The sequence below is a fragment of the Motacilla alba genome, chromosome 3 (genome assembly GCF_015832195.1).
Source record: "Motacilla alba alba isolate MOTALB_02 chromosome 3, Motacilla_alba_V1.0_pri, whole genome shotgun sequence".
Classification (NCBI taxonomy): Eukaryota; Metazoa; Chordata; class Aves; order Passeriformes; family Motacillidae; genus Motacilla; species Motacilla alba.
The window spans coordinates 1,380,794-1,393,178 of NC_052018.1; the positions used below are offsets into that span (position 1 = coordinate 1,380,794).

General features: G+C 47.7%; 1 protein-coding gene across 1 annotated transcript in view; it reads left to right on the forward strand.

The window, feature by feature from the left end:
- Positions 1 to 11,349, forward strand: part of LOC119698533 (techylectin-5B-like) — a 21,850-nt gene extending 10,501 nt beyond the window's left edge. Inside the window, exons 3-7 of the mRNA XM_038130506.1 lie at positions 1,835 to 2,125; positions 3,825 to 3,962; positions 4,964 to 5,180; positions 6,615 to 6,810; positions 10,993 to 11,349. Coding sequence (XP_037986434.1) covers positions 1,835 to 2,125; positions 3,825 to 3,962; positions 4,964 to 5,180; positions 6,615 to 6,810; positions 10,993 to 11,139 — 989 coding nt within the window. The 3' untranslated portion in view covers positions 11,140 to 11,349. The remainder of the gene's footprint in view (positions 1 to 1,834; positions 2,126 to 3,824; positions 3,963 to 4,963; positions 5,181 to 6,614; positions 6,811 to 10,992) is intronic.
- The last annotated feature ends 1,036 nt before the right edge of the window (positions 11,350 to 12,385 follow it).

Genomic DNA, 12,385 nt, shown 5'->3' on the forward strand with positions numbered 1-12,385 from the left:
CCAATCCCAAAACCCTGGAGATCCCAAGTAAAAGTGTCCATGGGATTTTTTCCATTGGTGCTTCCAGCTCCTGGAATTTTGCCGGGTTGGAACTTGGATCAGGAACATTCCAGGGATAATTTCCCCAACATCAACCCCAAATCCATGAGTTTCATCCATGGAATCTCCTCCACATTTTTAGGGGTTGTGGATCCATCCCATTCCCACAGCCCTGCAGATCCCAAGTTTATTCCATGGGCTCTTCCAGCTCCTGGAATTTGGCAGGGTTGGAACTTGCATTCCAGGGATAATTTCCTCCAAATCAATCCAAAATTCCTGACTTTTATCCATGGAATCTCCCCCAGCTTTGGAAGGGTTGCAGATCCATCCCATTCCCAAAACCCTGAAGATCCCAAGTAAAAGCATCCATGGGATTTGTTCCATGGTTGCTTCCAGCTCCTGGAATTTGGAAGGGTTAGAATTTGGATCAGGAACATTCCAGGGATAATTTCCCCAACATCAACCCCAAATCCCTGAGTTTTATCCATGGAATCTCCTCCACATTTTGGAGGGCTGTGGATCCATCCCAATCCCAAAACCCTGGAGATCCCAAGTAAAAGTGTCCATGGGATTTTTTCCATTGGTGCTTCCAGCTCCTGGAATTTGGAAGGGTTAGAATTTGGATCAGGAGCATTCCAAGGATAATTTCCCCAACAGCAACCCAAAATCTCTGGGTTTCATCCATGGAATCTCCTCCACATTTTTAGGGGCTGTGGATCCATCCCATTCCCACAGCCCTGCAGATCCCAAGTTTATTCCATGGGCTCTTCCAGCTCCTGGAATTTGGCAGGGTTAGAACTTGGATCAGGAGCATTCCAGGGATAATTTCCTCAACATCAACCCCAAATCCTTGAGTTTCATCCATGGAATCTCCTCCACCTTTTGGAGGGCTGTGGATCCATCCCCTTCCCACAGCCCTGGAGATCCCAAGTTTATTCCATGGGGGATTCCAGCTCCTGGAGTTTTGCCGGGTCAGAACTTGGATCAGGAGCATTCCAGGAATAATTCCCTCGGAATCAGTCCCAAATCCTTGGATCTTATCCATGGAATCTCCTCCACCTTTGGCTGCAGATCCGTTGTCAGGCCCAGGCAGGGATCGGGAAGCAGGAGGGAATTCCCAGGCTGTTGTGGGATTTGGGAATTTCTGGATAAAATCTGCTCTGCCATCTAAAGGGAACAAGGAGAGAGCGGCGCATTCCAGGCGGGATCGGGGTGTCCATCGCCTGGAATTCACTCTTGGAATCCCCTGCCAGCCTCACCCTGGATTTTTCACGGGATCAGAACCTGGTTTTCCTGGAAAAAAAGGAAAGAAAAGGATGTAGGGCTGGAATTCTCAGGATGAGGAGAGGCTGGAGGGCTGGGAATGTGCAGCTGGATCTGGGAAGGATCCAGGGAATCCTTGGAGCTGCTTCCAGAGGGAAAGGAGAGAGCTGGGATTTGGGGAAGGGCTGGAGGGCCAGGAGGCAGGGAATGGCTTCCAGTGGGAAAGGGGAGCTTGGGATTGTGGGATCTTGGGAAGGAATTCCCGGCTGGGCTGGAATTCCCAGAGAATCCCTGCATCCTTGGGAATGTCCAAGGAAAGGTTGGAGCACCCTGGGATGGTGGGAGGTGTCCCTGCCCATGGAATGGGTCGAGCTGGAATATCCCGACGACGAAAGCTTTTGGAAAGCATTCCCACATTCCCAGCATGCTCTTCCCTGCCCCTCACGGAATCCTGGGAGTATCAGCCTGGGTGGGAGCCAAGGGAATTCCAACCCTGACCATGAGAATCCCAACCCCAATCCTTGGGATCATTGATCCACGAATCCACCATCTCGCCATCATTCCCAATCCCGGTTTTTTCCCCTTTTCCCACTCCCGCAGCAGGAAGAGGCGGCGGGGCGGAACCAGAGCCTGATCCAGAGGCTGCAGGACCTGGAGCAGCATTCCCGGGAATCCAGCACGCTCCAGCACATCCAGGCCACGCTGCTCTACGACATCCAGGCGCAGATCAACAACATCTCCGCCTTGGCCGACTGGGCCTGGAGGAACCCCAGCTGCCTCCACCCCGCCGACATCCGCGCCCAGGAGGAGATGCGGCATCCAGGTGGGATCGGGAATGGGATCGGGAAGGGGATCGGGAAGGGGATCGGGAAGGGGATCGGGAAGGGGATCGGGAAGGGGATTGGGATCCCGCTCCATCCCGCTTCCATGGGGGTTTCCGTAGCTTTTCCAGCTCCGTGGGTGTGGGATGTGCTCAGGATCGCGCCTGGAGTTTGTCCAAATCTGAGGAATCTTGCCATCCAAAAAAACTCCACAAAAATTCCTGAAAATTTGGAATTTTTACCATAAAAAAAATTCATTTTTTCCGCTTAAAAACCCAGCATTTTTTGTAATTTCTCTTTTTTTTAGTGAATTTTTTTTTTGTTTTGTTTTTTTGACAGGTTTTTGGTTCTTTTCCAGGAGGAGATGTGGCATCCAGGCGGCGGGAATGGGATCGGGAAGGGGATTGGGAATGGGATCAGGAATAGGATCAGGAATGGGATCGGGAATGGGATCAGGAAGGGGATTGGGATCCCGCTCCATCCCACTTCCATGGGGGTTTCCGTAGCTTTTCCAGCTCCGTGGGTGTGGGATGTGCTCAGGATCACACCTGGAATTTTTCCAAATCCTGGGAATGTTTCCCATCCAAAAACCCCACCAAAAATCCCTGAAAACATGGAGTTTTTACCATTAAAAAATTCATTTTTTCCACTTAAAAACCCAACAATTTTTTGTAATTTCTCTGTTTTATTGATTTTTTTTTTCCATGTTTTAGTTTCTTTTCCCTGGAATAATTTCGGCTTTTCTCTGGAATAATTTCAGATTCTCCTTAGAATAATTTGTGATTTTTCCCGCAATAATTTGGGATTTTCCCTGGAATATTTTGGGATTCTCCCTGGAATAATTTCAGATTTTCCCTGGAATAATTTCAGATTTTCCCTGGAATAATTTGTAATTTTCCCCAGAATAATTTCAGATTTTCTCCGGAATAATTTGTGATTTTCCCTGGAATAATTTCAGATTTTCCTCAGAATAATTTCAGATTTTCTCCAGAATAATTTGTAATTTTCCCTGGAATAATTTCAGATTTTCCCTGGAATAATTTCAGATTTTCCCTGGAATAATTTCAGATTTTCCCCGGAATAATTTGTGATTTTCCCAGGAATAATTTGCTATTCTCCCCGAAATAATTTCAGATTTTCCTCAGAATAATTTCAGATTTTCTCCAGAATAATTTGGGATTTTTCCCGGAATAACTTGGGATTCTCCCTGGAATAATTTCAGATTTTCCCCGGAATAATTTGTGATTTTCCCAGGAATAATTTGTTATTCTCCCCAAAATAATTTCAGATTTTCTCCAGAATAATCTCAGATTTTCCCCAGAATAATTTCAGATTGTCCCTGGAATAATTTCAGATTTTCCCCAGAATAATTTCAGATTTTCTCCGGAATAATTTCGGATTTTCCCTGGAATAATTTCAGATTCTCCCCAGAATAATTTGTGATTTTTCCTGAAATAATTTGGGATTCTCCCTGGAATAATTTCTGATTTTCCCTGGAGTAATTTCAGATCTTCCCTGAAATAATCCCCTTCAGGCTCTGGAAAACTCCGGAAAAATCCCCAGTGACCATTGGAACCTGGGCCCTCACTGCCAAAATCTCATCCCCGAAACTCCAAATCCAGGAACTCTTTTTTTCCGAGCTTTTCCAGATCTGTGGGAAAAGCCGTAACCGCGTCTCTCTCCCCCCGCTCCCATTCCCAGAAATCAAACACGGCCGGAATTGTCCCATCGACTGCGCTTCCGTCTACTCCAACGGGCTCCGGAGATCCGGGATCTACAGCATCCTGCCCTCCGTCCGCGGAATTCCCATCGAGGTCCTCTGCGAGATGGACACGGAAGGTGAGGAATTCCCAAGGGATTTGTCCCGCGGGACAGTCGGATCCCAGTGATTCCAAGGGTGGCTGGGAGACGGGGTGGTTCCCAAGGCTGCCGGAGATCCTGGAGGGTTTGGGAAATGCCCTGGTGGGAATTGTGGGATGTCCCGGAGTTGGAGGGATGATCCTGGTGGGTCTCATCCGGATATTCCGTGATTTGAGTTCAAAGCAGGCGTAGGGAATCCTAGATCCTGGAATGGTTTGGGTGGGAAAGGACCTCAAATCCCATCCCATCCCAATCCCGACACCTCCCACTATCCCAGGGTGCTCCAACTATTCCTTGGACACTGCCAGGGATCTAGGGATCCTCTGGGAATCCCAGCCCAGATGGGAATTCCTTCCCAAAATCCCACAATCCCAAAATTCCAAAATCCCAACCCTCTGGCCATGCTGGGAGCCGTTCCCTGTCCTGCCATTCCAGGCCCTTTTCCCAAATCCCTCTCCAGCTCTCCTGGGTTGGATCCATCCCCATCCCGATTCCTCCTGGAGAAGGAATTTCGGGATCCAGGGGCTTCCCTGGGAATTCAGGACTCCAGGAAGGGTCTCCCTTCCCTTTTCCATCCCTACATTCCATCAAAATCCCTCGGGATGGATCCTGAGTGTCCTTGATCCCAGAATCCTGGGATGGTTTGGGATGGGATCCATGCACCATCAAACCCATCCCAGGGACACTTCCCATGATCCCAGGGTGCTCCAAATCCACCCTGGGACACTGCCAGGGATCCAGGGATTCTCTGGGAATTCCAGCCCAGCTGGGAATTCCTTCCCAAGATCCTACAATCCCAAGCTCCCCTTTCCCACTGGAAGCCATTCCCTGCCTCCCATCCCTCCATCCTCCATCCAAATCCCAAATTCCAGCTCTCCCGGACAATTCCAGGGATCTGAATTCCGCTTTTGGCTGATGGATCTGCCTGGGACTCTCCGGATCTTCCCCGGGTTTTCCCGTTTCCTGTCCTCTCCTGGCAGGTGGTGGCTGGACCGTCATCCAGAGGCGCCAGGACGGATCCGTGGATTTCAACCGGACCTGGAACGAGTACAAAGAAGGATTCGGGGACCTCAACGGGGAATTCTGGCTGGGCAACGACAACATCCACAGGATGACGAGCCAAGGGGATTATTCCCTGCGGATCGACCTGGAAGACTGGAATAACAAACATAAACATGCCTTCTACCAGGTCTTCAGGTAAAACCTGGGATAATTCCCGGGATTTCAAACCCCGGGAGACCCTCAGGCCACGGGAATTCTGTCCAGGGAGGTTCCCGGGCTGAGCCCAGTCTCTCCTTCCCTTCGCACCTGGATTTCACCTCAAATTTGGGAGGAAAGTCGGGATAAAGTTGGATGTGAGTCAGGGAATGTGCGGCGTCATCCGGCCATGCCGGAATTCCAAACCCGTGGGAGAAAGGGGGTGTAGGATCCCATGGATAATCCCTGGCTTCTCCCTGTTTTTTCAGCCGCAGTTATTGAGCTCTGAGCCCAAAATCCACGGATTTTGAGGAATTTGCCCCAAAATTCCTCAAAGGGGCTCAAAACTTTTCCTGGTTTGGAATTTTCTCATCTCCACTCATTTATTTTCTGGAATCCTTTGGAATTTCCAGCCCTTCCCCTCTTCCCATGTTTTATTTTTCCAAGTGCATCAGCCACACCCTGGATTATTCCAGAGCGACCGGGAGTGTCTGGATTGTCCCAGAGGATCCCATTCCCTGCTTCTCCTGGAAATGCTCCTGGCTCCTAAAATCCCGGAATGCTTTGGGTGGGAAGGGACATTTCCAACCTCATCCCATTCCATGGGCAGGGACAACTTCCACCATCCCAGGGTGCTCCAAATCCACCCTGGGACACTGCCAGGGATCCAGGGATTCTCTGGGAATTCCAGCCCAGCTGGGAATTCCTCCCCAAGATCCCACAATCCCCAGCTCCCCTTTCCCACTGGAAGCCATTCCCTGCCTCCTGGCCCTCCGGCACTTTCCCAAATCCCAGCTCTCCCGGAGCCCCTTTGGGATGGGGAAGCGGCTCCAAGGATTCCCTGGATCCTTCCCTGCTCCAGCTGCACATTCCCAGCTCTCCCAGCCTGCCATCGGATCGATCCCCATCCCACCTCCTGGAGAAGGAATTTTGGGATCCAGGGGCTTCCCTGGGAATTGGGGACTCCAGGAAGGGTCTCCCTTCCCTTTTCCATCCCTGAATTCCATGCCCTGCCGTATCCCTGGAGCAGCCTGGGATTCTGGGAGGTGTCACGGTTGGAATGGGATGGGCTGTAACGTCCATTCCCACCCAAACCATTCCATGATTCCACAATTCCACTAATAATTAATAATCTCCGGGGTGCTCCTTAAGTGTAAAGCGCTGGATAATTAAAGGGAATTTTCCCAAGGCTCCCGCATTCCTTTGCCGTCGTTTCCCAGTCTTGCTCCACTCGTTTCATCCCGAAATTCCCAAATTCCCGACCACCCCCATCCCAGAGAAGGAAAAAAACCCCTCCTCATCCTTGACTTTCCGAGGAGAGAAATCCCAGCCGGGACGCAGCCAGCGCCGCCACGCCTCGGGAACGCCCAATCCCAGGCCGGGAAATCCCAACGGAATCCCGACAATCCCAACAATTCCTTGTTTTCCCCGCAGCATCGAGGACGAGGAGAACTTCTACCGGCTCCACGTGGACGGGTTCAGCGGCACCGTGGAGGATTCCTTCGCCTGGTACCACGACAAGCGGAGCTTCAGCACTCCGGATTCCGGGAATATCTGTGCCGAGATTTCCCACGGAGGCTGGTGGTACCACCAGTGCTTCTTCTCCAACCTCAACGGCGTCTACTACAAGGTGAAGGCCGGCAGGGATTTGGGAATTTTTGGGAATTTTTTTCCCGGTTGGAGATTTTTTTTCCCCCACACAATCAGCGGGATGGACATCAAGGAAAAGCGGGATGGAGAGGGTGGAATGTGAGGAGCGAGTGGAGTTGCTCCTGGAATCGTGGAGTTGCTGAGGTTGGAAAAGTTATCTGGGGCGGAATCCAAGCATTCCCAGCATTTCCGATCCTGCCACTGATCCGTGTCCTCCCAAATCCATCCGGGAATGGGAAATCTGCCCCAGCCCAGGGCAGGAAACCCCTTTCCAGGCAGGAATGATTCCCAAAATCCCATAAACCTCCCCTGGCACAGCTGGATCCCATCCCTCAATTCCCTGGGAGATCGTTCCGGACTTGCTGAGGTTGGAAAGGTTCTCCAGGGCGGAATCCAAGCATTCCCAGCATTTCCGATCCCGCCACTGATCCATGTCCTCCCAAATCCATCCAGGAATGGGAAATCCATTTGCTGCAAAACCCTTTCCAGGCAGGAATGATTCCCAAAATCCCATAAACCTCCCCTGGCACAGCTGGATACCATCCCTCAATTCCCTGGGAGATCATTCCGGAATTGTTGAGGTTGGAAAAGTTCTCCAAGGTCTGGATCGGAGCATTCCCAGCATTTCCGATCCTGCCATTGATCCGTGTCCTTCCAAATCCATCCAGGAATGGGAAATCCATTTGCTGGAAAACCCTTTCCAGGCAGGAATGATTCCCAAATCCCATAAACGTCCCCTGGTACAGCTGGATCCCATCCCTCATTCCCTAGGAGATCATTCCGGAATTGTTGAGGTTGGAAATGTTCTCCCGGGCGGAATCCGAGCATTCCCAGCATTTCCGATCCTGCCATTGATCCGTGTCCTTCCAAATCCATCCGGGAATGGGAAATCTGCCCCAACCCAGGGCAGGAAAACCCTTTCCCGGCAGGAATTATTCCCAAAATCCAACTAAACCCCCTGGCACAGATGGATCCCATCCCTCATTCCCTGGGAGATCGTTCCAGACTTTTTGAGGTTGGAAAAGTTCTCCGGGGCGGAATCCAAGCATTCCCAGCATTTCCTATCCCGCCACTGATCCGTGTCCTCCCAAATCCATCCGGGAATGGGAAATCTGCCCCAGCCCAGGGCAGGAAACCCCTTTCCAGGCAGGAATGATTCCCAAAATCCCATAAACCTCCCCTGGCACAGCTGGATCCCATCCCTCAATTCCCTGGGAGATCGTTCCAGACTTGCTGAGGTTGGAAATGTTCTCCAGGGTGGAATCCAAGCATTCCCAGCATTTCCAATCCATCCACTGATCCGTGTCCTCCCAAATCCACCCAGGAATGGGAAATCCATTTGCTGCAAAACCCTTTCCAGGCAGGAATGATTCCCAAAATCCCATAAACATACCCTGGCACAGCTGGATCCCATCCCTCATTCCCTGGGAGATCATTCCGGAATTGTTGAGGTTGGAAAAGTTCTCCAAGGTCTGGATCGGAGCATTCCCAGCATTTCCGATCCCGCCATTGATCCGTGTCCTCCCAAATCCATAGGGATTTAAATCCACCCAGGAATGGGGAATCTGCCACTGCCCAGGGCGGGAAAACCCTTTCCAGGCAGGAATGATTCCCAAATCCCATAAACCTCCCCTGGCACAGCTGGATCCCATCCCTCATTCCCTGGGAGATCGTTCCAGACTTTTTGAGGTTGGAAAAGTTCTCCGGGGCGGAATCCAAGCATTCCCAGCATTTCCGATCCTGCCATTGATCTGTGTCCTCCCAAATCCATCCGGGAATGGGAAATCTGCCCCAGCCCAGGGCAGGAAACCCCTTTCCAGGCAGGAATGATTCCCAAAATCCCATAAACCTCCCCTGGCACAGCTGGATACCATCCCTCAATTCCCTGGGAGATCGTTCCGGACTTGCTGAGGTTGGAAATGTTCTCCAGGGCGGAATCCAAGCATTCCCAGCATTTCCGATCCCGCCACTGATACATGTCCTCCCAAATCCATCCAGGAATGGGAAATCCATTTGCTGCAAAACCCTTTCCAGGCAGGAATGATTCCCAAAATCCCATAAATCTCCCCTGGCACAGCTGGATCCCATCCCTCATTCCCTGGGAGATCGTTCCAGACTTTTTGAGGTTGGAAAAGTTCTCCAGGGCGGAATCCAAGCATTCCCAGCATTTCTGATCCCGCCATTGATCCGTGTCCTCCCAAATCCACAGGGATTTAAATCCACCCAGGAATGGGAAATCTGACGCTGCCCAGGGCGGGAAAACCCTTTCCAGGCAGGAATGATTCCCAAAATCCCATAAACCTCCCCTGGCACAGCTGGATACCATCCCTCAATTCCCTGGGAGATCATTCCGGAATTGTTGAGGTTGGAAATGTTCTCCAAGGTCTGGATCCGAGCATTCCCAGCATTTCCGATCCCGCCATTGATCCGTGTCCTTCCAAATCCATCCAGGAATGGGAAATCCATTTGCTGGAAAACCCTTTCCAGGCAGGAATGATTCCCAAAATCCCATAAATCTCCCCTGGCACAGCTGGATCCCAGCCCTCATTCCCTGGGAGATCATTCCGGAATTGTTGAGGTTGGAAAAGTTCTCCAAGGTCTGGATCGGAGCATTCCCAGCATTTCTGATCCCGCCACTGATCCGTGTCCTCCCAAATCCATAGGGATTTAAATCCACCCAGGAATGGGAAATCTGCCCCAGCCCAGGGCAGGAAACCCCTTTCCAGGCAGGAATGATTCCCAAAATCCCATAAACCTCCCCTGGCACAGCTGGATCCCATCCCTCAATTCCCTGGGAGATCATTCCGGAATTGTTGAGGTTGGAAAGGTTCTCCAAGGTCTGAATCCAAGCATTCCCAGCATTTCCGATCCCGCTCCTGTATTTCCACGAGGTCGTTTTTCCCACGATCCCATCTCAAAGATGCTTCCAAGCCTTTCCCACTTGTGGTGGTTCCGGTTCATTAATTTAATTAACATTAATTGTTTTAGTTTTGGTAATTCAGTTTTGTAATTTTGTTCAGTAACAGTAATTAAATTAATTTACTCTAATTTTTCGTTAATTTTTTTTCAATTTTGAGATTTCTTAATTAATGTGTTGATGAGAGTGGTGGGTTCGGTGTTGGTTTATTATTATTATTATTATTATTATTAATAATAATAATAATAATGTATAAAATATCATTAATATAACAAATAATTAATATAATAACATTCATAAATATAATTATTAATATGATTAGTATAATAATACACCAATAATATTAGTTAAATGATAATTTAACAATAATATTTATATAATTGTAATTTTTATATAATTTTATATTATAATATTACTAGTATATAATCATAGTGTATAATATTATTATTATTATTACTGTATTTAATTATTACTATTATGTATAAAGATATAAATATAATAAAATATTAATATATTTATAAATAATAATAAATATAATTATTAAAGAATATAAAAGTAATATATAATAAAACAAATGAATAATATATAGTATAATTAATTCTTATTATACATTATTATAATTTTTATAATTATCATGTTAATAATTATTATTTTATAACTATTATTATTTTAGAATAAAGAAATTTATAATTTTTATATTATTTATAATATAACTTTTATAATCAATTATATAAGTATTCTATAATTATATAATTTTATAATAATTATTAAAATGATCATTATATTTATAATTATTTACAATATAATTTATTAAATTATAATATAAATTATCGATTATAAATTATAAATATTTTTATATATTTATAATTTTAGAATATAGTTATTATTTTTATAATTTTAATAATTATTTTTATAATTTTAAAAGTATATGTGTTATTATGTTATGTTTATATGTTATAAAAATATAAATGTTATTATATATCATAATTACAATGTATTTAATTCTTGTCGCGAGGCAGGATTAGGAGAAACGCAAAACCAATTTAAAACTTTAAAAGTATATAAAGAATATTTAATTAAAACCAATTAAAAATTTTCAAAAGTAGTAAGAATCAAAACAAACTAACTTATTTTTTACTGATTATGACGTTTTCATGGGTTTTATAAAATGTTTATATTTTGGGGTTTTTTCCTGTATTTTTGGTGTTTTTTCACCATTCCCGATCTCTTTCCCTGCTCCCGCAGGGCGGCCGGTATTCCATCAAGAACCGGAAGATGCTGGGCCCGGACGGGATCGTGTGGTATTCCTGGAAGGACACGGACTACTATTCCCTGCGGAAGGTGGTGATGATGATCCGGCCGCGCGCCTTCCGGCCCCACCTCTCCCCGTGACGCGTCCCGGGACCTTCCCCGCTCCGCATCCCGCGGAACGCCGGGAACGGAGGGCAGGGAATCGCGCCGGGAAACGGATTCTGGATGGACCGAACTGGAGACGTTGGGTTTTGTGGGAATGGATCCAACTGGGATCCAACAGGGAATGGATCCGAGTGCTCCAGAGTGGGAGATCTCCTGAGAATGTGGAGGTGATTCTTGGGAAGGGAATGGATCCAACTGGGATCCAACAGGGAATTGATCCAAGTCCTCCAATGTGGGAGATCTCCTGGGAATGTGGAGGTGATTCCTGGGAAGGGAATGGATCCAGCCAGGATCCAACGGGGAATTGATCCCAGTCCTCCAACGTGACAGATCTCCTGGGAATGTGGAGGTGATTCCTGGGAAGGGAATGGATCCAGCCAGGATCCAACTGGGAACAGATCCCAGTCCTCCAACATGATAGATCTCCTGGGAATGTGGAGGTGATTCCTGGGATGAGAATGGATCCAGCCAGGATCCAACTGGGAACAGATCCCAGTCCTCCAACGTGATAGATCTCCTGGGAATGTGGAGGTGATTCCTGGGAAGGGAATGGATCCAACGGGGAATCGATCCCAGTGCTCCAATGTGGGAGATCTCCTGGGAATGTGGAGGTGATTCCCGATCCAGTCGGGATCCAACGGGGAATGGATCCAAATCCTCCAATGTGGGAGATCTCCTGGGAATGTGGAAGGGAATGGATCCAACCGGGACCCAAATCTCCTGGGAATGTGGAGGTGATTCCTGGAAAGGGCATTCCCAAGACTAAATCCAGTTTTTTGGATGGTGGGAATCAGCTCCAGGCTGATCCATTTGGAGTTCCATGGCTGCCAACCCAATGGAATTTCCCAGGGGAAGCAATGGAAGAGCTCCTGGGGGAATTTCCCCTGTGGGATTGGATGGAAGAGCTTTTATTCCCAAGGATTTGCATCCCGTTTCCAAAGATCCCAAAGATCCACGACCGCAGGGAAGCACGGAATCGGCTCTGAGGGAAGCCCGGAGGTCCAAGGTGCCTTCCCAGGGATGGAATCACAGGAAAACGAGGAAGGATTGTGTTCCATGCCCTTGGGAATAAAAATATTCCAAAAAAAAAAAAAAAAAAAAAACCCCAAACCAAAAAATACGGAAGTTTTTCCATCTCTCCTTCCATTTTCACCTCCCCGTCCTTCCTCCGGCAAAGAATTCCGGACGGATTTTCCATCTGTCCTAAAAAGGGATTCGGAAT